Raw genomic sequence first — 25262 nt, 5'->3', positions numbered from 1 at the left:
GACTGCCGCTGGCCTCCCGAACTCGCTGGCCTTTTATAGGCAGCTCCGATGCCTCCTCCCGACTGCCGCTAGCCTCCCGAACTCGCGAGCCTTTTATAGGCCGCTCCGACACCTCCTCCCGACTGCCGCTAGCCTCCCGAACTCGCGAGCCTTTTATAGGCCGCTCCGACACCTCCTCCCGACTGCCGCTGGCCTCCCGAACACGCGGGCCTTTTATAGGCAGCTCCGACACCTCCTCCCGACTGCCGCTAGCCTCCCGAACTCGCGAGCCTTTTATAGGCCGCTCCGACACCTCCTCCCGACTGCCGCTGGCCTCCCAAACTCGCGGGCCTTTTATAGGCCGCTCCGACGCCTCTTCCCGACTGCCGCTGGCCTCCCGAACCCGCTGGCCTTTTATAGGCCGCTCCGACACCTCCTCCCGACTGCCGCTGGCCTCCCGAACTCGCGAGCCTTTTATAGGCCGCTCCGACACCTCCTCCCGACTGCCGCTGGCCTCCCGAACACGCGGGCCTTTTATAGGCAGCTCCGACACCTCCTCCCGACTGCCGCTGGCCTCCCGAACACGCTGGCCTTTTATAGGCCGCTCCGACACCTCCTCCCGACTGCTGTTGGCCTCCTGAACCCGCTGGCCTTTTATAGGCCGCTCCGACGCCTCCTCCCGACTGCCGGAGAGACTGGAGACCTCCAGTCCTCCGGCATCACACCTGTAGCCAGAGAGAATTGGAAAATCCTCAATGATGGCAGAACCCAACATACCTGTGCGAAAGATTTCGCTGAAATGTGTACAACCACCTTCAGCCAGAAGTGCCGAGTGGATGATCCATTTCGGCCTCCTCCAAACGTCTCCACCATCGCAGATGCCAGTTTTCAGCAAATTCAATTCACTCCATGTGCTATCAAAAAATGGGTGAGTGCATTGGATACAGCAAAGGCTATGGGCCTCGACAACATCCCGTGCTGAAGACTTGCGCTCCAGAACTAGCTGCGCCTCTAGCTAAGCTGTTCCAGGACAGCTACAACACTGGCATCTACCCGACAATGTAGAAAACTGCCTGTCCACAAAAAGCAGGGCTAATCCAATCTAGCCAATTCTCACCTCATCAGTCCACTCTCAATCATTAGCAAAGTGATGGAAGGTGTCGGCGGCAGTGCTAATGAAGTGGCACTTACTCACCAATAACCTGCTCACCGATGTTCAGTTTATGTTTCGCTAGGACCACTCGGCTCCAGACCTCATTATAGCCTTGGTCCAAACATGAACAAAAGAGCTGAATTCCAGAGATGAGGTAAGAGTGACTGCCCTGACATCAAGGCAGCATTTAACCGAGTGTGGCATCAAGGAGCCCTTGTAAAATTGAAGTAAATGGGAATCGGGGGGAAAGCCTCCACTGGCTGGAGTCATACCTAGCACAAAGGAAGATGGTTGTGGTTACTGGAGGTAAATTGTCTAGGCCCCAAGACATCGCTGCAAGAATTCCTCAGGGCAGTGTCCTTGGCACAATCTTCCTCAACTGCTTCATCAATGGCCTGGCCAACATTCAGGTTTGGGCTGATAAGTGGCAAGTAATATTCACGCCATACAAGTGGCAGGCAATGTCTGTCTTCAACAAGAGGAGTCTAACCACCGGCCCTTGACATTCAATGGCATTACCATCATTGAATCCCGCATCAACATCCTGGAGGTCACCATTGACCAGAAACTTAACTGCATCAGACACACAAATACTGTGGCCACAAGAGCAGGTCAGAGGCTGGGTATTCTGCAGCGGGTGTCTCACCTCCTGACTCCCCAAAGCCTGTCCATCACCTACAAGGCACAAGTCAGGTGTGTGATGGAATACTCTCCACTTGCCTGAATGAGTGCAGCTCCAACAATAGTCAAGAAGCTGAACACTATCCAGAACAAAACAGCCCACTTGATCAGCACCCGATCTACCTCCTTAAACATTCACTCCCTCCACCGTGGCTGCAGTGTGTACCATCTACAAGATGCACTGCAGCAACTCGCCAAGGCTTCTGTGACAGCACCTCACAAACCCGCGACCTCGACCACCTAGAAGGACAAGGACAGCATGGGAACACCATCACCAACAAGTTCCCCTCTAAATTACACACCATCCTGACCTGGAAATATATCGGCGTTCCTTCAGTGTCGCTGGTCAAAATCCTGGAATCCCTCTCTAACTGTGGGAGTACTTTAACCAGCGGGATGGAATTGGGGACAAGGTTTTCTAACTCCTGGCATTACCATTTGAATTTGGGCGATCATTCCTTCTGTCTCAAATCTCTCCTGTCTTCCAACCTATCACAGACCTTCCCTTTTGTTCTTTCTTCCCCTTCCACTTTCAGTGCTTCTTAAGAATCTGTTCTTTTCGAACACTCTCCAGTTCTGACGAAGGGTCATCGACCCGAAACATTAACTCTGCTTCCTCTCCACAGATGCTGCCTGACCAGCTGAGATTTCCAGCATTTTCTGTTTTTATTCCTCTCTCACTATGTTTATCTCATCTCATATTTCACATTCAACTACAATGTCTGCATTGTCCCTCTCTTTTGTGAATACCAGCTCAATGAATATGTAGAGAAGAATTCCAACAAACAGAATTACTGATGTTTCAATTACCTATTTCAAAAAAGAGCTTAGCAAATATCCAGTTAAAGATGTAATTGGAAATTATAGGACAAGTGCAGAGTGAAATAATGAAATAGTTTAAGAAACATCAAGATTCCTGCGGTGGTAGGGCTGAGTGTGTAGCCTGTGGAATGCAACTGGCCAGTGTTGAATGGTGGAGGTGTAAGGGTGAACTAATTTTTTTGAGCTTTGTTTGACTGGTTTGGGGGATCAGCGACTACTGATTCAGAACTTTATCTTCAAGAGATTAACGAGATAGCGTACAGATCAGCTTTAATATAAAGGTTGGACTGTACCTGACCTGCGGGATAAACAGGCTCGAGAGGCTGACTGATCTTTTCTTGTTCAATGTTTCTCATGTTTTTAGTTCAGGGGCCAAGCAAATAAAATGTACTTAATTTTTGGAGCACCGGGATCAGCATTGAAAAGGACACGTCATCATCATAATGAGAAGATCCCAATGGACCTCTTCCCACACGTTATGCATACACGTTTGTCCTGTTTGTAGATCCAATGTCAGCTGTCCAGCAGTTGCCTTTTCGCTGCAGCAAGTTATAATTTATTCTGAAAAATTGCAGAGTTAAAGATTTAAAAAATATATATATGTGTGTGTGTTTGTGTGTGTGTATAGTGGGGGGAGGGGAACAAGGGAATATTGTAGATCAATAACGATATCTCCCTCCACCACAGTATTTTCTCCTTTGTTGTCTACAGTTACATTCCATTTCATTATTTAGAACAATATTAAAACTCACATGGGATAGATTTCAACAGTAGGGAAGTCATTAACAATTGCACGGCATATTAAAAAAAAGACTTGGATCTATATAGTGCCTTTCACGACCACCGGACATCTTAAAGAGTTTAACAGCCAATGAAGTACTTTTGCAGTGTAGTCACCATTGTAATGTAGGAAACGCAACAGCCAATTTGCACACAACTAGCTCCCACAAACAGCAATGTGATAATGACCAGATAATCTGTTTTGTTATGTTAATTGAGGGATAAATATTGTCCAGGACACCAGGGATAACTCCCCTGCTCGTCTTCGAAATAGTGACATGGGATCTTTTACGTCCACTTGAAAGAGCAGACGGGACTTCGGTTTAACATCGCATCTTAAAGACGGCATCTCCGACAGTGAAGCACTCCCTCAGCACTGCACTGGAGTGTCAGCCTAGATTTTTTGAGCCCATGAAATTTTTTCCAGCTAGCCTAATTTTGACTATACAATCAAAATACTATTCAACTATTTACGAAAGGATATACTTGCTTTGGAGGCAGTTCAGAGAAGGTTCACTAGATTGATTCTGGGAATGAGGGGGTTGACATATGAGGAAAGGTTGTGTAGGTTGGGCCTCTACTAATTGGAATTCAGAAGAATGAGAGGTAATCTTATCGAAACGTATAAGATTATGAGGGGGCTTGACAGGGTGGATGCAGAAGATGGTTCCACTGATGGGGTTATGTATTTAACCCCTTATAACCTATATTACCCTACCATCAGAGGGCTGACACTCCAGTGCAGTGCTGAGGGAGTGCTTCACTGTCGGAGATGCCATCTTTAAGATGAGATGTTAAACCGAGGTCCCGTCTGCTCTTTCAAGTGGACGTAAAAGATCCCATGTCACTATTTCGAAGACGATTAGGAGAGTTATCCCTGGTGTCCTGGACAATTTTTATCCCTCAAGGGATCCCAGCATTCCTTGGGAGCACGGTATATAAGCAGGCCACCCACGAGGTACCTGCATTCGAGTCTTATTAAAGGAGCTAAGGTCACACTTGCTCATTGTGCACAGTACTCAGTTTTCATCAGTTATTATGTGTACACTAATTGACGACGAGGTAACGAACAATGGCGCGAAAATGCAAAGAACAGTTGGTATCCTGGAGAAGTTCTCGGAAGGGGACGATTGGGAGGCCTTCGTGGAGAGACTCGACCAATACTTCGTGTCCAACGAGCTGGAAGGGGACGAGAACGCTACCAAACAAAGGGCGATCCCTCTAACTGTCTATGGGGCAACAACCTTTGGCCTCAAAGAACCTCTGAGCTCTGGCAAAACCAACAGAGAAATCCTATGAAGAACTGTGTACGCTGGTCCGGGAGCACCTAAATCCTAAGGAAAGCGTTTTGATGGCGAGATATCGGTTCTACACGTGTCAACGAAAGGAGGGGCAGGAAAAGGCGAGCTATGTCGCCGGACTAAGGTGCCTCGCAGGACATTGTGAGTTTGAGGGATTCCTAGAACAAATGCTTAGAGACTTTTTTGTACTAGGCATTGGCCATGAGACAATCCTTCGCAAACTATTGACTGTAGAAATGTCGAATCTAAGTAAAGCCATAACGATAACCCAGGCATTTATGTCCACCAGCGACAACACCAAACAGATTTTGCAGAGTAAAGAAGTTTCGGCCAGTACTGTGCATAAAGTAACGCCGTTTTTGAGCAGGACTATACATGGCAGAATGTACACGCCGGCTGCTGCTGCTCAATCTCAGATGACCCAAAGTCCGCCATTAATCATTAATGCGAGGCAGTTAACACCTTGTTGGCGTTGTGGAGGTGATCATCGGCCCCATCAATGCCACTTCAAGCACTATGCGTGCAATGGTTGCAGAACAATGGGACACCTCCAGCGAAAATGCAGACGAGCTGCTAACCTTGCAAACCACCACGTTGCAGAGGAGGATCGATCCACTGTGGATCAGGCTGAATTGGAGACTCGTACCGAGGAGGCAGAAGTGTATGGGGTACACACATTCACTACGAAATGTCCACCAATAATGCTGAAAGATGAACTGAATGGTATTCCAGTATCTATGGACACGGGTGCAAGTCAGTCCATAATGAGTAAAAAGGCCTTCGACATGCTGTGGGGCAAAAAGGCACACAGGCCCAAGCTCAGCCCCATTCACACCACACTAAGCACTAACACCAAGGAACTAATCCCTGTAATTGGCAGTGCAGAAGTCAAAGTCTCCTATGACAGAGTAGTACACGAACTCCCGCTGTGGATTGTGCCAGGGGATGACCCCACGTTGTTTGGCAGAAGCTGGCTGGGAAAAATCCGCGAGAACTGGGACGACATCCAAACGCTTTCATCCATCAACGACGCCTCATGTGCCCAGGTTCTGAGCAAGTTCCCATCATTGTTCGAGCCATGCATTGGAAGCTTCTCGGGGAAGAAAGTGCAGATCCATTTGGTTCCCAGTACACGACCCATTCACCACAAGGCACGGGCGGTACCGTACATGATGCATGAGAAAGTGGAAATTGAGCTGGACAGGCTGCAGCAAGAAGGCATCATCGCCCCGGTGGAATTTAACAAGTGGGCTAATCCAATTGTCCCGGTACTTAGAGGACGGCATGGTCAGAATTTGTGGAGACGATAAAGTAACGATAAACCGTTTTTCGCTACAGGACCAGTATCCGCTACCCAAGGCAGACGACCTATTCGCGACCCTGGCTGGACAGAAGACGTTCACCAAGCTGGACCTGACCTCTGCCTACATGACGCAGGAGTTGGAGGAGTCTTCGAGAGGCCTCACCTGCATCAACACGCACAAAGGTCTGTTCATCTATAACCGGTGCCCGTTCGGGATTCGGTCGGCCGCGGCAATCTTCCAACGGAACATGGAGAGCCTGCTAAAGTCGGTTCCTCGCACCGTGGTTTTCCAGGAAGACATACTGGTTACAGGTCGGGACACCACTGAGCACTTGAATCTGGAAGAGGTTCTTAGTCGGTTGGATCGCGTGGGGCTCAGGTTGAAACGCTCAAAGTGTGTTTTCCTGGCGCAGGAGGTCGAGTTCTTGGGAAGAAGAATCGCGGCAGACGCCATCAGACCCACCGATGCCAAGACGGAGGTCATCAGGAACGAGCCAAGACCACAGAACGTGACGGAGCTGCGGTCGTTCCTGGGACTCCTTAACCATTTCGGTAATTTCCTACCCGGGTTAAGCACCCTGCTAGAATTCTTACATGCGCTACTGTGCAAGGGAGACGACTGGGTATGGGGGAATTTACAAGAGGCTGCCTTTAAGAAAGCCAGAAATCTGTTGTGTTCAAACAAACTGCTTGTCCTGTATAACCCTCGGGGTCGGGTGTGTGTTACAACAGGCTAACGAATCGGGGATCTTGCAACCGGTCGCTTATGCGTCCAGGAGTTTGCCCAAGGCCGAAAGGGCCTACAGCATGATTGAAAGAGAGGCTCTGGTGTGCGTTTACAGGGTTAAAAAAAATGCACCAGTACTTATTTGGCCTCAAGTTTGAGCTTGAAAATGACCACAAGCCACTTATATCGCTGTTCTCTGAGAGCAAAGGGATTAACACCAATGCCTTTGCCCGCATCCAAAGATGGGTGTTCATGTTGTCGGCATACAACTATGTAATCCGCCACAGTGAACTGCGCAGATGCTCTCAGTCGGCTGCCATTGCCCACCACCGGGGTGGAAATGGCACAGCCAGCGGACTTGCTCATGGTCATGGAGGCATTCGAGAACGAAAAGTCCCCCGTTACGGCCCGCCAGATCAGGACCTGGACCAGCCAGGATCCTTTACTGTCCTTGGTAAAAAACTGTGTCCTCCATGGGAGGTGGTCCAGTGTCCCAGCGGAGATGCAGGAGGCGATTAAGCCGTTCCACAGGCACAAAGATGAAATGTCCCTGCAGGCGGACTGTCTGTTGTGGAGCAATCGTGTGGTCTTGCCCAAGAAAGGCAGAGATACGTTCATATGTGAACTGCACAGCACCCACCCAGGCATTGTAATGATGAAAGCCATAGCCAGATCCCATGTGTGGTGGCCTGGCATCGATTCAGATTTAGAGTCATGCGTGCGCCAGTGCAACATTTGCTCTCAGCTGAGCAATGCACCCAGAGAGGCACCGCTTAGTTTGTGTCGTGGCCCTCCAAACAGTGGTCGAGGATCCATGTAGACTATGCGGGCCCATTTCTAGGCAAAATGTTTTTGGTTGTCGTGGACCCTTACTCAAAATGGATTGAATATGCGATAATGTCTGTAAGCACGTTCACGGCCACTATTGAAAGCCTACGAGCCATGTTTGCCACGCACGGCTGGCCTGATGTCCTAGTCAGTGACAATGGGCCGTGCTTCACCAGTGCTGAATTCAAGGAATTCATGACCCGCAATGGGATCAAACACGTCACATCTGCCCCATTCAAGCCCGCATCCAACAGCCAGGCAGAACGGGCAGTTCAGACCATCAAGCAAAGCTTGAAACGCGTGTCAGAAGGCTCCCTGCACACCCGGCTGTCCCAAGTGCTGCTCAGCTACCGCACCAGACTCCACTCACTCACCAGGGTTCCCCCAGCTGAGCTGCTCATGAAAAGGGCGCTTAAAACAAGGCTCTCTCTTGTCCACCCTGATCTCCATGATCACGTGGAGGGCAAGCGGCATCAACAAAGTATGTACCATGACCGCGCAAATTTGTCACGCGATATTGAGATCAATGATCCTGTGTTTGTGTTCAATTATGGACATGGTCCCAAATGGCTCGCTGGCACGGTCACAGCAAAGAGGGGAGTAGGGTATTTCAGGTCAAAGTGGCCAATGGACAAACGTACAGAAAACATTTGAACCAAATCAAATTGCAGTTCACCAACAGCTACGAACAACCCAAAGACACCACCAACTTTGACCCTCCAACACACACACAAGTGGCAACCGACATCATGGTTGACCACGAAGCCGAACTCATCATCCCCAGCAGCCCGGCAAGGCCGGCTGCCCAACAGCCCGGTGAAGAATTAACCAACCCACCCACATCCGCATTTGTACCGAGACGATCGACAAGGGAGCATAAAGCCTCAGATCGTCTCACCTTGTAAATAAGTGTACTGTTGACTTCACGGGGGAGTGATGTTATGTATTTAACCCCTTGTAACCTGTATTACCCTACCACCAGAGGGCCTACCTGTTGGGAGTCCAAAGGGATCCCAGCATCCCTTGGGAGTACAGTATCTAAGCAGGCCACCCACGAGGTACCTGCACTCTGGAGTCTTATTAAAGGAGCTAAGGTCACACTTGCTCATTGTACACAGTACTCAGTTTCATCCTTTATTATGAGTGTACCAGATGGGGAAGACTAGAACTAGAGGACATGATCTTAGAATAAGGGGCCGCCCATTTAAAACAGAGATGAGGAGAAATTTCTTCTCTCAGAGGGTTGTAAATCTGTGAAATTCGCTGCCTCAGAGAGCTGTGGAAGCTGGGACATTGAATAAATTTAAGGCAGAAATAGACAGTTTCTTAAATGATAAGGGGATAAGGGGTTATGGGGAGCAGGCGGGGAAGTGGAGCTGAGTCCATAATCAGATCAGCCATGATCTTATTGAATAGCGGAGCAGGTTTGAGGGGCCGTATGTCTACTCCTGTTCCTATTTCTTATGTTCTTATAACGATTATTTAATTTACAAATATAATCTGTGCTTTGGGTATTCAATACGCTTTCTTTTTCCACGAACCTTGTGAGTTGTAGGGGCCGAAATGCAGGGTCTATATAAGGCCTGTTTCCGCCATTTAGCAGCAGCCACGCGGTGGAATCGAGTGGCCACCGCGTTGCAGTCCAATGGCCGTCCCAACCCAAATTCAGGTTGTGGATTTTTCGGCCTGTCCCAAATTCAGCCCTGCTGCTGATGACCGTCGCAAGCGCGTCATCAAAACGCGCACCATCGCTCTCCCTCACCTGCAGAATACTGCGCCCCAAATTTAGTGGAAAAAACCATTGCCCCATCGCGCGGGACCCCCGACAACTTTCTCTGTCAGTGCACCTTATCCTTACTGTGTGTAGCCCGGCAGCCCTTCAAGGGGAGGGTCAACTGCCGTAGCTGCCATGTCTTTATTTTTGCTGGTCGACTTCCCGATCGGCCGGCAAAATAGTGACCACAGGTTTGGCTGAGCTGCCAACAGGCAGTCTGACACTGCCTCTTGGGTGCCGGGCCGATTCTCTCCCCTTCAATGGAGGCGAGAGCGCGTGGTGACAGACGCGTGCTGGGACGTCATCACCGTTCTGCCGCTAAGTTCTGATCCAGCCCCAACTTCCGGCCCTCAGCCTCACTTACTACCGCACTCCTGCCCCCACTATGATCGATTTCCGATCCAACGTAAAAAAAAAAAACAAAAGTGGCGACAATCAATGGAAAGGCCGCCTCGATTCCGGCAGAAAAATTTTAAAGAACAAGGTAGGTCCGCCAGCTTTCTGCCCTATACAATCTGACAGTGTAACATGTTGGAATGTCAGAGCGAGAGCAGAGTGGGCGCAGGACTAAAGCTTTGAGCAGCGGCAGTTAAGAGGAGGTCAGCATCGCGGGACTACAGAGGGCGGCAGTCGGGAGGTCACCATCACGAGACCCGAGCGGGCGCGGGACTACAGAGGGCGGCAATCGGGAGGTCACCATCACGAGACCCGAGCGGGCGCGGGACTACAGAGGGCGGCAGTCGGGAGGTCACCATCACGAGACCCGAGCGGGCGCGGGACTACAGAGGGCGGCAGTCGGGAGGTCACCATCACGAGACCCGAGCGGGCGCGGGACTAGGGGGCGGCAGTCGGGAGGTCACCATCATGAAGGTTGGCATGCAGGTGCAGCAGGCGGTTAAGAAAGCAAATGGCATGTTGGCCTTCATAGCAAGGGGATTTGAGTACAGGGGCAGGGAGGTGTTGCTACAGTTGTACAGGGCATTGGTGAGGCCACACCTGGAGTATTGTGTACAGTTTTGGTCTCCTAACCTGAGGAAGGACATTCTTGCTATTGAGGGAGTGCAGCGAAGGTTCACCAGACTGATTCCCGGGATGGTGGGACTGACCTATCAAGAAAGACTGGATCAACTGGGCTTGTATTCACTGGAGTTCAGAAGAATGAGAGGGGACCTCATAGAAACATATAAAATTCTGACGGGGTTAGACAGGTTAGATGCAGGAAGAATGTTCCCAATGTTGGGGAAGTCCAGAACCAGGGGTCACAGTCTAAGGATAAGGGGTAAGCCATTTAGGACCGAGATGCGGAGGAACTTCTTCACCCAGAGAGTGGTGAACCTGTGGAATTCTCTACCACAGAAAGTTGTTGAGGCCAATTCACTAAATATATTCAAAAAGGAGTTAGATGAGGTCCTTACTACTAGGGGGATCAAGGGGTATGGCGAGAAAGCAGGAATGGGGTACTGAAGTTGAATGTTCAGCCATGAACTCATTGAATGGCGGTGCAGGCTAGAAGGGCCGAATGGCCTACTCCTGCACCTATTTTCTATGTTTCTATGAGACCCGAGCGGGCGCGGGACTACAGAGGGCGGCAGTCGGGAGGAGGCCAGCTGCAGCAGGGGCAGAAAATAAACAACGAAGTAAAAATAAATCGAAGTGTGACGGATAAATGATTGGCTGGTGGATTGGTGAGTATTTTATCCTTTTCTTTTCTTTCGGTAGGAAACATTTGGCATTGTTGTAATTAAATAAGTAAGAAAGAACTGGAAGTAAATATATGTGATCCTTATTATCTAAGGAGAACCACTTCATTAAATCAGCTGTTTACTGAGTAGCGGCTGGGTGTGTTGTGCTAAGGTTTAGTTTAGTTCTACTCGATAGTTGCAAGTGTAACTAGAGGGTTGGCAATGCAGCTCAGTCATGTGGATAGCACATCCTGTGGTATGTGGGAAAGACTGGATGCTTCGCGCAGCTGGGACGACTACGTGTGCAGGAGGTGTCTCCGGCTACACCAACTCGAGCTCTATTGTTTTGGAGCTAGAGCGACAGCTGGGGTAAGTGCGGTGCATCCGTGAGACTGAGAGCAACGTGGATAGCATGTTTCTAGAGGCGGTCAACAGCTTAAGAGTGTGCAGGCAGACAGGCAGAGAGGGAATGGGTGACCGCCAGACAGAAGAGGAGGACGAGGCAGGTAGTGCAGGAGTCCACCTCGCTCTCCAACCAGTATTCTGTTCTCAGTACTGGTGAGGGCGATGGTGGCTCTGGGGAGTGCAGCCAGAGCCAAGTCCAAGGCACCACGAGTGGTTCAGCTGCACAGGGGGACGTGGGGGGGGGGGAGGGGGGGGAGGAAGAAGAATGGAAGAGCTATAGTAGTAGGGGATTCCATAGTCAGGGGAGCAGACAGGTGCTTCTGCAGCCGCAGACATGACTCCAGGATGGTATGTTGCCTCCCTGGTGCCAGGGTCAAGGATGTCACTGAGTGGCTGCAGGGCATTCTGGGGGAGAGGATGAACAGCCAGAGGTCGTGGTCCACATCGGCACCAAAGACAGAGGTAGGAAGAGGGATGAGGTCCTGCAGGCAGAGTTTAGGGAGCTAGGAGAGAGATTAAAAAGCAGGACCTCAAAAAGGTAGTAATCTCCAGATTACTCCCAGTGCCACGAGCGAGTGAGTACAGAAATAGAAGGATAGAGCAGGTGAATACGTGGCTGGAGAGATGGTGCAGGCGGGAGGGCTTTAGATTCCTGAGGCATTGGGACTGATTCTGGGGGAGGTGGGACCTGTATAAGTCGGACGGGTTGCACCTCAACAGAACTGGGACCAATATCCTCGCGGGGGGTTTGCTAGTGCTGTTGGGGAGGGTTTAAACTAGCTTGGCAGGGGGATGGGAACCTGAGAGTAGATTCAGTAGGGAGGGGAGAAAAGCTGGAATTAGAAAGCAAAAATAAAGAAAGTGAGCTTCAAGGAGAGAGGAAACAAGCAAGAAAAAAGGGTAAGAAAACAAATTTAAAGGCATTTCTAAAATAATAGATGAGTTGACGGCACAAATAGATACAAATGGGTATGATCTGATAGCCATTACAGAGATGTGGTTGCAAGGTGACCAGGACTGGGAATTAAATATTCAGGGGTATTTGACAATCTGGAAGGGCAGACAAAAAGGAAAAGGAGGTGGGGTAGATCTATTGATAAAGGATGGAATCATTGCAATAGTGAGAAACGATATTGGCTTAAAAGATCAGGATATTGAAAGTTTGGGTGGAGATAAGGAATAATAAAGGGAAAAAGTCACTGGTGGGCATAGTCTATAAGCCCCCTAACAGTAGCAACTCTGTTGGTTGGAGCATAAACCAGGAAATAGTGGGGGCTTGTAAAAAGGGAACAGCAATAATCATGGGTGATTTTAACCTCCATATTTATTGGACAAATCAAATTGGTCAGGATAGCCTTGAGGAAAAGTTCATAGAGTGCATAAGGGACGGGTTCCTTGAGCAATATGTTACGGAACCAACCAGAGGGCAGGCTATCTTAGATCTGGTCCTGCGTAATGAGACAGGATTAATAAACAATCTCCTAGTAAAGGAAGCCCTTGGAATGAGTGATCATAGCATGATTGAGTTTCAAATTCAGATGGAGGGTGAGAAACTTGGATCTCTAACCAGCATACTAAACTTAAATAAAGGAGCCTATGAAGGTATGAGGGCAGAGTTGGCTAAAGTGGACTGGGAAAACAGATTGAAGTGTGGAACGGTTGATGAACATTTAAAGAGATATTTCACAACTCTCAAGAAAAATATATTCCAGTAAGGAGGAAAGGGTGCAAAAGGAAGCCATCCATGGCTAACTAAAGAAATAAAGGACGGTATCTGATTTAAAAACAAGGGCATACAAAGTGGCCAAAACTAGTGGGAGGACAAAAGATTTTAAAAAGCCAGCAAAGAATGACTAAAAAAATTATTAAGTCGGGGAAGATAGACTATGAAAGTAAACTAGCATAAAATATAAAAACAGATAGTAAGAGTTTCTATTGGTATATAAAAAGAAAAAGAGTGGCTAAAGTAAATGTTGGTCCCTTAGAGGACGAAACCGGGGAATTAGTAATGGGGGAACATGGAGATGGCAGAAACTCTGAACAAATATTTTGTATCAGTCTTTACGGTAGAGGACACTAACAATATTCCGACAGTGGATAGTCAAGTGGCTAAAGGGGAGGAGGAACTTAACACAATCACAATCACTAAGGAGGTGGTACTCAGTAAGATAATGGCAGACTAAAGGCAGATAAATCCCCTGGACCTGATGGCTTGCATCCTAGGGTCTCAAGAGAAGTAGCGGCAGGGATTGTGGTTGCATTGGTTGTAATTTACCAAAATTCCCTGGATTCTGGGGAGGTCCCAGCAGATTGGAAACCTGCAAATGTAACAGCCTTATTCAAAAAAGGAGGCAGACAAAAAGCAGGAAACTATAGACCAGTTAGCCTAACATCTGTGATTGGGAAAATGTTGGAGCCCATAACTAAAGAAGCAATAACAGGACATTTGGAAAAGCAAAATTTGGTCAGGCAGAGTCAACATAGATTTATAAGGGGAAGTCATGTTTGACAAATTTGCTGGAATTCTTTGAGGATGTAACAAACAGGGTGGATAAAGAGGAACCAGTGGATGTGGTGTATTTGGACTTTCAGAAGGCATTTGACAAGGTGTCACACAAAAGGTTACTGCACAAGATAAAAGTTCACGGGATTGGGGGCAATATATTAGCATGGATAGAAGATTGGCTAACAAACAGAAAACAGAGAGTCGGGATAAATGGTTCATTCTCTGGTTGGAAATCAGTAACTAGTGGGGTGCCGCAGGGATCAGTGCTGGGACCCCAACTATTTACAATCTATATTAATGACTTGGAAGAAGGGACGGAGTTTAACGTAGTCAAGTTTACTGACGATACAAAGATGGGAGGAAAAGCAATGTGTGAGGACATACAAATGCTGCAAAAGGACATAGACAGGCTAAGTGAGTGGGCAAAAATTTGGCAGATGGAGTATAATGTTGGAAAGTGTGAGGTCATGCACTTTGGCAGAAAAAAAATCAAAGAGCAAATTATTAGTTAAATGGAGAAAGATTGCAAAATGCTGCAGTACAGCGGGACCTGGGGGTACTTGTGCATGAAACACAGAAGAATAGTATGCAGGTACAGCAAGTGATCAGGAAGGCAAATGGAATCTTGGCATTTATTGCAAAGGGGATGGAGTATAAAAGCAGGGCAGTCTTGTTACAGTTATACAGGGTATTGGTGAGGCCACACCTGGAATACTGCGTGCAGTTTTGGTTTCCATATTTACGAAGGGATGTGCTTGCTTTGCAGGCAGTTCAGAGCAGGTTCACTAGGTTGATTCCGGGAATGAGGGGGTTGACTTATGAGGAAAGGTTGAGGAGGTTGGGCCTTTACTCATTGGACTTCAGAAGAATTAGAGGAGATCTTAATCGAAACATGTAAGATTATAAGGGGGCTTGTCAAGGTGGATGCAGAGAGGATGTTTCCACTGGTGGGGGAGACTAGAACTAGAGGGCATGATCTTAGAATAAGGGGCCGCCCATTTAGAACTGAGATGAGGAGAAATTTCTTCTCTGAGGGCTGGGAATCTGTGGAATTCTCTGCCTCAGAGAGCTGTGGAAGCTGGGACATTGAATAAATTTAAGACAGAAATAGACAATTTATTAAACGATGAGGGGATAAGGGGTTATGGGGAGCGGGCAGGGAAGTGGAGTTGAGTCCATGATCAGATCAGCCATGATCTTATTGAATGGCGGAGCAGGCTCGAGGGGCCACGTGGCCTGCTCCTGCCTCTTATGTTCTTATTAATCCATTAGAACTGAGGTAAATAGAAATAATCTTATACAAATGAGCCTTCTCCTCCCCATTCCATAATTGCTATATTTTTCCAATTTGGCTAAGTGAAAGCTGACCTCCATCACAAATGCATCACCAAGTGGACAAAAGGCGAACCTCAAAAATTTATAACGGCCCAAATGAAAGGGAAGACACGTCACCCTAACTTCAGACATTACTATTCAACAGATCAGCTCAAGCGGATTGCCAGCAAGGAAATAGCCTCGTCACACAAACCTTTGGTGTGATTGGAAATCAACATGATGGCTTCACCTGGAATACAAGGGTCAAGGATGTCTCGGAGCGGCTGCAGAGCATTCTGGAGAGGAAGGGTGAACAGCCAGTTGTCGTGGTACATGCAGGTACCAACGATATAGGTAAGAAGCGGGAAGAGGTGAATACAAGCTGAATTTAGGGAGCTCGGAGTTAAATTAAAAAGTAGGACCTCAAAGGTAGTAATCTCTGGATTGCTACCAGTGCCACGTGCTAATCAGAGTAGAGGGAGCAGGATAGTTAGAATAAATACGTGGCTTGAGCAGTGGTGCAAGAGAGAGGGATTCAAATTCCAGGGACATTGGAATCAGTTCTGGGGGAAGTGGGATCTGTACAAAAGGAACGATCTGCACTTGGGCAGGACTGGAACTGATGTCCTGGGGGTAACATTTGCTAATGCAGTTCGGGAGTGTTTAAACTAATATGGCAGGAGGATGGGAACCTATGCAGCGAGACAGGGCAAAGTAATATGGAGTCAGAAACAGATGGTAGAAAGATAAAAAGCAATAGTGGAAGGCCGAGTAAACAAAGGCGAGAAACAAAAAGGGCCACACTACATCATAATTCTAAAAGGACAAACGGTGTTAAAAAAACAAGCCTGAAGGCTTTGTGTCTTAATGCAAGGAGTATCCGCAATAAGGTGGATGAATTAACTGTGCAAATAGATGTTCACGGATATGATGTGATTGGGATTACGGAGACGTGGCTCCAGGATGATCAGGGCTGGGAACTCAACATCCATGGCTATTCAACATTCAGGAAGGATAGAATAAAAGGAAAAGGAGGTGGGATAGCATTGCTGGTTAAAGAGGAGATTAATGCAATAGTTAGGAAGGACATTAGCTTGGATGATGTGGAATCTATATGGGTAGAGCTGCAGAACACCAAAGAGCAAAAAACGTTAGTGGGAGTTGTGTACAGACCTCCAAACAGTAGTAGTGATGTTGGGGAGGGCATCAAACAGGTAATTAGGGGTGCATGCAATAAAGGTGCAACAGTTATCATGGGTGACTTTAATATGCATAAAGATTGGGCTAACCAAACTGGAAGCAATACGATGTCGGAGGATTTCCTGGAGTGCATAAGGGATGGTTTTCCAGACCAATATGTCGAGGAACCAACTAGGGGGGAGGCCATCTTCAACTGGGTGTTGTGTAATGAGAGAGGATTAATTAGCAATCTCGTTGTGCGAGGCCCCTTGGGAAAGAGTGACCATAATATGGTGGAATTCTGCATTAGGATGGAGAATGAAACAGTTAATTCAGAGACCATGGTCCAGAACTTAAAGGAGGGTAACTTTGAAGGTATGAGGCGTGAATTGGCTAGGATAGATTGGCGAATGATACTTAAGGGGTTGACAGTGGATGGGCAATGGCAGACATTTAGAGACCGCATGGATGAACTACAACAATTGTACATCCCTGTTTGGTGCAAAAATAAAAAAGGGAAGGTGGCTCAACCGTGGCTATCAAGGGAAATCAGGGATAGTATTAAAGCCAAGGAAGTGGCATACAAATTGGCCAGAAATAGCAGTGAATCTGGGGACTGGGAGAAATTTTGAACTCAGCAGTGGAGGACAAAGGGTTTGATTAGGGCAGGGAAAATAGAGTACGAGAGGAAGCTTGCAGGGAACATTAAGACGGACTGCAAAAGTTTCTATAGATATGTAAAGAGAAAAAGGTTAGTAAAGACAAATGTAGGTCCCCTGCAGTCAGAATCAGGGGACGTCATAACGGGGAACAAAGAAATGGCAGACAAATTGAACAAGTACTTTGGTTCGGTATTCACTAAAGAGGACACAAACAGCCTTCCGGATATAAAAGGGGTCAGAGGGTCTGGTAAGGAGGAGGAACTGAGTGAAATCCTTATTAGTCGGGAAATTGTGTTGGGGAAATTGATGGGATTGAAGGCCGATAAATCCCCAGGGCTTGATGGACTGCATCCCAGAGTACTTAAGGAGGTGGCCTTGGAAATAGCGGATGCATTGACAGTCATTTTCCAACATTCCATAGACTCTGGATCAGTTCCTATGGAGTGGAGGGTAGCCAATGTAACCCCACTTTTTAAAAAAGGAGGGAGAGAGAAAACAGGGAATTATAGACCGGTCAGCCTGACATCAGTAGTGGGTAAAATGACGGAATCAATTATTAAGGATGTCATAGCAGGGCATTTGGAAAGAGGTGACATGATAGGTCCAAGTCAGCATGGATTTGTGAAAGGGAAATCATGCTTGACAAATCTTCTGGAATTTTTTTGAGGATGTTTCCAGTAGAGTGGACAAGGGAGAACCAGTTGATGTGGTATATTTGGACTTTCAGAAGGCTTTCGACAAGGTCCCACACAAGAGATTAATATGCAAAGTTAAAGCACATGGGATTGGGGGTAATGTGTTGGCATGGATTGAGAACTGGTTGTCAGACAGGAAGCAAAGAGTAGGAGTAAATGGGTACTTTTCAGAATGGCAGGCAGTGACTAGTGGGGTACCGCAAGGTTCTGTGCTGGGGCCCCAGCTGTTTACATTGTACATTAATGATTTGGACGAGGGGATTAAATGTAGTATCTCCAAATTTGCGGATAACACTAAGTTGGGTGGCAGTGTGAGCTGCGAAGAGGATGCGAGGAGGCTGCAGAATGACTTGGATAGGTTAGGTGAATGGGCAAATGCATGGCAGATGAAGTATAATGTGGATAAATGTGAGGTTATCCACTTTGGTGGTAAAAACAGAGACACAGACTATTATCTGAATGGTGACAGATTAGGAAAAGGGGAGGTGCAGCGAGACCTGGGTGTCATGGTACATCAGTCATTGAAGGTTGGCATGCAGGTACAGCAGGCGGTTAAGAAAGCAAATGGCATGATGGCCTTCATAGCGAGGGGATTTAAGTACAGGGGCAGGGAGGTGTTGTTACAGTTGTACAGGGCCTTGGTGAGGCCACACCTGGAGTATTGTGTACAGTTTTGGTCTCCTAACTTGAGGAAGAACATTCTTGCTATTGAGGGAGTGCAGCGAAGGTTCACCAGACTGATTCCCAGGATGGCGGGACTGACATATCAAGAAAGACTGGATCAACTGGGCTTGTATTCACTGGAGTTCAGAAGAATGAGAGGGGATCTCATAGAAACGTTTAAAATTCTGATGGGTTTAGACAGGTTAGATGCAGAAGAATGTTCCCAATGTTGGGGAAGTCCAGAACCAGGGGTCACAGTCTGAGGATAAGGGGTAAGCCATTTAGGATCGAGATGAGGAGAAACATCTTCACCCAGAGAGTGGTGAACCTGTGGAATTCTCTACCACAAAGTTGTTGAGGCCAATTCACTAAATATATTCAAAAAGGAGTTAGATGAAGTCCTTACTACTAGGGGGATCAAGGGGTATGGCGAGAAAGCAGGAATGGGGTACTGAGGTTGCATGTTCAGCCATGAACTCATTGAATGGCGGTGCAGGCTCGAAGGGCCGAATGGCCTACTCCTGCACCTATTTTCTATGTTTCTATGTCTATGTTTCTGGGAGTTGTAGTTCAATTGCTTAATTATGTTACATCACCCTCATGGTACAATTATGCTCTTTGTGCATGCACTGTAATTAAAGATGAGCTGCACGGTAGTTCGGAAAATTTGTACTAAAGCTTTCAATATGTCGGCCTCATCTCAGCAGGCTGCATTGCTATACATTGGGGGAGGGTAAACCTGACATCAAGGATGTTCATGAGACACTGCAGATTGGTCTGTGTATGTGACTGAAGGGGGACTTCCTTCTTATGCTCTTTGTCTAATCTGCTTTTTAGAAAAAATGAGTATAATGAAAACGTCAGCTATTTTGCTCACAAGATCTATACAAGATGATCCTACCAAGAAAAAAAAAAATTGGGACCATTGTATGTCAGTCTTTCAAATGAATGTGTCAATAAATTTTAATTAACTTGAGAAAGTACGTAACCTTGCTTAAAAAATACAATGAAATAGTACACTGTAATCATTTGAACTAACTTACCATTTGTTAATCTGTCAAGAAGAAAGATGTCAAAATTCCAACTTCCAACCTTTTCCAACATACACTGAAAGCACAAACAAAATTAATAATGCTCGAAAAAAGATCCTTGCAAACTGAAAATCATTTTTAATGTATTTTTTTTGAGGAAGGAGGGAAAGAGGGAAAAAGAAAGAGCATGTGTGTGGAATATAAACTTACCTTTAAGACATTTAGACATGAATCAGTAATACCATCCTTCCATTCCCAAAAGCTTGAAAAGCACATTTTCCAACTGAACCCAAAGGAATGAACAAGAATTACATAAATGGGCCAGTACAAATGAAAGGCAAGTTCTCGGTATGTAGAATACGATCCAGATTCAGAGAGTGAAAGGTAGGTGAGGCAATTTTAATTCCACCTGTCTTTGAATCCCCCAAAATACCATTGAAAACTGACCTCGAAGATTCTGGTGGAGAAATCTCTTTTGGCCTTGAATAAGTGGCACCAAGCCCAGTTATAGCAAGGTATTTGGTTACTCCACACTGCTGCTTTATAAATACTATCCACTGAAATGTTTTTGACTTCAGAGAATGACATTTGATGAACCTTGAGGGTTTCTTCCCCAAATGTGGCAACATGGAAATGTATTCCACCATTTGCGCCACGCAAATGCCAGGCAATGACCATCTCCAACAAGAGATAGTTTAACCACCTCGCCGTAACAGTCAACGGCATTACTATCATCGAATACCCCATCATACATACCCTGGGGTCACCATTGACCAGAAACTTAAATGGACCAGACACATAAATACTGTGGCCACAAGAGCAGATCAGAGGCTGCATATTCTGCGGCAAGTGACAGCTCCCGTCTCCCCAAAGCCTTTCCATCACCTACAAGGCACAAGTCAGGAGTGTGATAGAATACTCTCCACTTGACTTGGTAAGTGTAGCTCCAACAACAATCAAGAAGCTCGCCACCATCCAGGACAAAGCAACCTGATTGATTGGCATCCCGTCCACTACCTTAAACTTTCATTGCCTGGCACTTGCATGGCTGCAGTGTGTACCATCGACAAGATGCACTGTAGCAACTCGTAAAGGCTTCTTTCCGAACCCACGACCTCTACCAGCTGAAGGACTTGGGCAGCAGGTGCATGGGAACACCACCACCTCCAAGCAGCTAATGTAACGCCTCGGTTTAAAAAAGGGGGCAGACAAAAGGCAGGTAACTATAGGCCGGTTAGTTTAATATCTGCAGTGGGGAAAATGCTTGAAGCTATCATGAAAGGAAGAAATAGCGAGACATCTCGATAGGAATAGTGCAATCAAGCAGACGCAACATGGATTCATGAAGGGGAAATCATGTTTAACTAATTTACTGGAATTCTTTGAGGATATAACGAGCATGGTGGATAGAGGTGTTACCGATGGATGTGGTGTATTTAGATTTCCAAAAGGCATTCGATAAGGTGCCACACAAAAAGTTACTGAAGAAGATAAAGGTACGCGGAGTCAGAGGAAATGTATTAGCATGGATAGAGAATTGGCTGGCTAACAGAAAGCAGAGTCGAGATAAATGGGTCCTTTTCGGGTTGGAAATCGGTGGTTAGTGGTGTGCCACAGGGATCGGTGCTGGGAACACAACTGTTTAGAATATACATGGATGACCTGGAAGAGGGGACAGAGTGCAGTGTAACAAAATTTGCAGATGACACAAAGATTAGTGGGAAAGCGGGTTGTGTAGAGGACACAGAGAGGCTGCAAAGAGATTTAGATAGGTTAAGCGAATGGGCTAAGGTTTGGCAGATGGAATACAATGTCGGAAAATGTGAGGTCATCCACCTTGGGGAAAAAAAAACTTGTGCATGAAACTCTTGCATGAATCCCAAAAAGTTAGTTTGCAGGTGCAGCAGGTAATCAGGAAGGCAAATGGAATGTTGGCCTTCATTGCGAAAGGGATGGAGTACAAAAGCAGGGAGGTCTGTATAGGGTATTGGATAGGCTGCAACTGTATAGGGTATTGGTGAGGCCGCACCTGGGGCACTGCGTGCAGTTTTGGTCACCTTACTTAAGGAAGGATATACTAGCTTTGGAGAGGGTACAGAAACGATTCACTAGGCTGATTCCGGAGATGAGGGGGTTACCTTATGATGATAGATTGAGTAGACTGGGTCTTTACTCGTTGGAGTTCAGAAGGATGAGGGGTGATCTTACAGAAACATTTAAAATAATGAAAGGGATAGACAAGATAGAGGCAGAGAGGTTGTTTCCACTGGTCGGGGAGACTAGAACTAGGGGGCACAGCCTCAAAATACGGGGGAGCCAATTTAAAACCGAATTGAGAAGGAATTTCTTCTCCCAGAGGGTTGTGAATCTGTGCAATTCCCTGCCCAAGGAAGCAATTGAGGCTAGCTCATTGAATGTATTCGAATCACAGATAGATAGATTTTTAAGGGAATTAAGGGTTATGGGGAGCGGGCGGGTAAGTGAAGCTGAGTCCACGGCCAGATCAGCCATGATCTTGTTGAATGGCGGAGCAGGCTCGAGGGGCTAGATGGCCTACTCCTGTTCCTAATTCTTATGTTCTTATGTTCTTATGTTCTTATGTTCTTATGTTCTTATGTTCTTATGTTCTTATGTTCTTATGTTCTTATGTTCTTATGTTCTCCTCCAAGTCACACACCAAGACTTGAAATTATACTGTTGTTCCTTCATCGTCGTTGGGTCAAAATCCTGGAACTCCCTAACTAACAGCAGTATGGAAGTACCTTCACCACACAGACTGCAGTGGTTCAAGGCGGCGGCTCACCACCTCCTTCTCAAGGGCAATTAGGGATGGGCAACAATTGTTGGCCTTGCCAGAGATGCCCACATCCCGTGAATGAATGAATTAAAAAACATAATTTAGTTGGTGTCTGCTTGGAGATGGCTATAACCCATAGGCTATAATCCATTGCCGAGACCTGTGGAAAGACTTAGTAAGATTCTTTAGGCATCTACATCGTGGAAATGGTGACTACCTCAGAAGGATGGGCACAAAAGGTCAATCTATTCAGATGAAGATCCCAAATGCAGTAATTGGGAATTAAATTGGGCTTGACTTTTAAATGTGATAAGATAGTGGTCAACCCACAGCTAGATAAAAAGCTTGCTCTATGCTAAATGACCACTCAAACGATATTCTAAACTCAAAATACTTTAAAGAACACCAAATTGTGTATACATATAGGGCTAGATTTTACACTTTTGCGCAGATCGCCCAAAAACGCCGTGGGCGGTAAAAATGAGTTTTCAGATCGCCGGCTTGTTGCCCATTTTCAAAAGCCCTAGTCTCCATTTTAAAAATTGGGCATCACCGCGAGCGATATGAAATTGGTATTAGCGTTAAATCTCTCTGACCTTCTGCCGTACCTGGGAGTACTTGTGCATGAAACACAAAAGGATAGTATGCAGATACAGCAAGTGATCACCATTGACTTTTATTGCAAAGGGGATGGAGTATAAAAGCAGGGAAGTCTTGCTACAGCTGTATAAGGTATTGGTGATGCCACACCTGGAATACTGCGTGCAGTTTTGGTTTCCATATTTACAAAAGGATATACGTGCTTTGGATGCAGTTCAGAGAAGGTTCACTAGGTTGATTCCGGAGACGAGGGGTTTGACTTATGAGGAAAGGTTGAGTAGGTTGGGCCTCTACTCATTGGAATTCAAAAGAATGAAAGGTGATCTTATCAAAACGTATAAGATTATGAAGGGGCTTGACAAGGTAGATGCAGAGAGGATGTTTCCACTGATGGGGGAGACTAGTACTAGAGGGCACGATCTTAGAATAAGGGGCCGCCCATTTAAAACTGAGATGAGGAGAAATTTCTTCTCCGAGTGTTGTAAATCTGTGGAATTCGCTGCCTCAGAGAGCTTTGGATGCTGGGACATTGAATAAATTTAAGTCAGAAATAGACAGTTTCTTAAACGATAAGAGGATAAGGGGTTATGGGGAGCGGGCAGGGAAGTGGAGCTGAGTCCATGATCAGATCAGCCATGATCTTATTGAATGGCAGAGCAGGCTCGAGGGGCCGTATGGCCTACTACTGTTCCTGTTTCTTATGTTCTTATGTAAAGTGTCGCCGTCCTTAGCAACGGCATGGCAATACTCAATTCTCGTGATTCAGGAGGTCAAGGGTTATCATTACATGCGCATGAGAGACACAGAGGGAGCTGAGAGGGGGTGAAGGCGTGTGGGGGTGTGGTGTGGCTGCTTTGGGAGGAAGGAGGGAGAGTTTTGAGCTTTATAGCAAATTGTGCCAAAAAAAATTAGCTGTTATCAGCCAGATATTTGCCCGAATTTGGTTCCTATAACGGAGGAAGAAGAGGCGGCAACACAGCATGCTATGGAGACTGACGCTGGTGAGATCAGTGAGCAACACATTAGAGGACGCAAAAGAGCAAGGAGGTTCTCGGACGAGGCAAATGCCTCCCTCTTGCAGGAGGTCGTGTCACGCTGGGGTCAATTGACCCAGGGAGGGCGTGGGAAGCCACCCCAAAGGCCTACCAGAGGATATGGACTGAGATAACAGAGGTGGTCTCGTCAGCGACCAACGAGGTGCGTGAGGGCAACCAATGCCGCAAGCGATGGAACGACCTTGTGGGATCCGCAAGAGTATTACATTTATTTACATGTACTTATGTATTTATATAATTTGATTTGTGAGAGTCATGAGTGACTATCAGCAGATGAGAGGTCTTTCACTTTTACCGGGAATGTTGTACTCAAAACCTGCGTTCATGGTGTACGTCTTTAGGTAAAGAATGATAAGTATCATAATAATCATAATTACATCTGTCAGTTATGTGTTATATCAGTCTCTGTGGCAGTACCTAGCAATGATACCATGCAATGATCTTATGCCATGTCGTCCTGTTACCTTTTACAGAAGAAGCTTTCGACGAATAGGTCTGAGCAGGGGCAAACGGGTGGGGAGCCACTAGTCACCAGCGACGTCACCGACATGGAGGAGCAGGTGCTCGCACTCGTGGGGAGGCACCCTCGGACGGCCACGCAGGCAGCTGCAGACCCTGAAGTGATGCCACGTGAGTAAAGTATACACCACTGCATGATCTGAAGTCAATTGATACCACACCCACTCATATCCGACCAATAATATATGATAGATGATTTATAAATTTGTCTTAGAAATAATGCTGGCCTCATGAGAATCATTGCAATGCAGAATGTGTTGATGGTCATGAAATGTGATGTCTGTGATGATTTTGATAGCGTTGGTGCTTTTGTCGTGCATATGCTGTGTGTCGCGCTGGACTCACCTTGTGACCAAAGCACCACCTTCTCCTCTAATAACCTCATTTGTGTTTTGCAGCTCAGCCAGCAGCGCGGCCCCAGGCAAGACCACAGAGACCAGAAGGTGGGGGTGCAGGGCCCGACTCTCTGGACGATCCTACATCTGGTGCTGGGGAGGTCAGAGTCTCACCCATCAATCAGCTGGATCTGTTCTCTACGGATGAGTGCGCGGACTTGAGTCTGCATCGCCAGGCTCCAGAAGGCATCCCACCCCAAGGCCATCTCGTGCTCCTCTGGCCATTCCTGCCTCCACCCTGGAGGTACTGGGCCCAAGCACCTCGCCACAGTGCACCCCATTTGTCCCCAGGACGGCGCCAACCCCGCGGAGGTTTTGTGGACGTGACATTACGGAAAGTGCAAAAGCATTAGCAACAACATAGATGAATTAATAGCTGAGATAGAAATTAATAGGATTGATCTAATAGCC

The 25262-nt window shown here is 46.9% G+C and overlaps 1 protein-coding gene across 7 annotated transcripts in view; it reads right to left on the bottom strand.

The window, feature by feature from the left end:
- Positions 1–25262, bottom strand: part of LOC139274924 (high affinity 3',5'-cyclic-AMP phosphodiesterase 7A-like) — a 270952-nt gene that overhangs the window by 79936 nt on the left and 165754 nt on the right. For all 7 annotated transcript variants that reach the window (XM_070891671.1, XM_070891706.1, XM_070891663.1 and 4 more), the window contains one exon: positions 19498–19561. In XM_070891671.1, coding sequence (XP_070747772.1) covers positions 19498–19561 — 64 coding nt within the window. The remainder of the gene's footprint in view (positions 1–19497; positions 19562–25262) is intronic.

The sequence above is a fragment of the Pristiophorus japonicus genome, chromosome 1 (genome assembly GCF_044704955.1).
Source record: "Pristiophorus japonicus isolate sPriJap1 chromosome 1, sPriJap1.hap1, whole genome shotgun sequence".
Taxonomy (NCBI): Eukaryota; Metazoa; Chordata; class Chondrichthyes; family Pristiophoridae; genus Pristiophorus; species Pristiophorus japonicus.
This window is presented reverse-complemented; position numbering and strand designations above follow the sequence as displayed.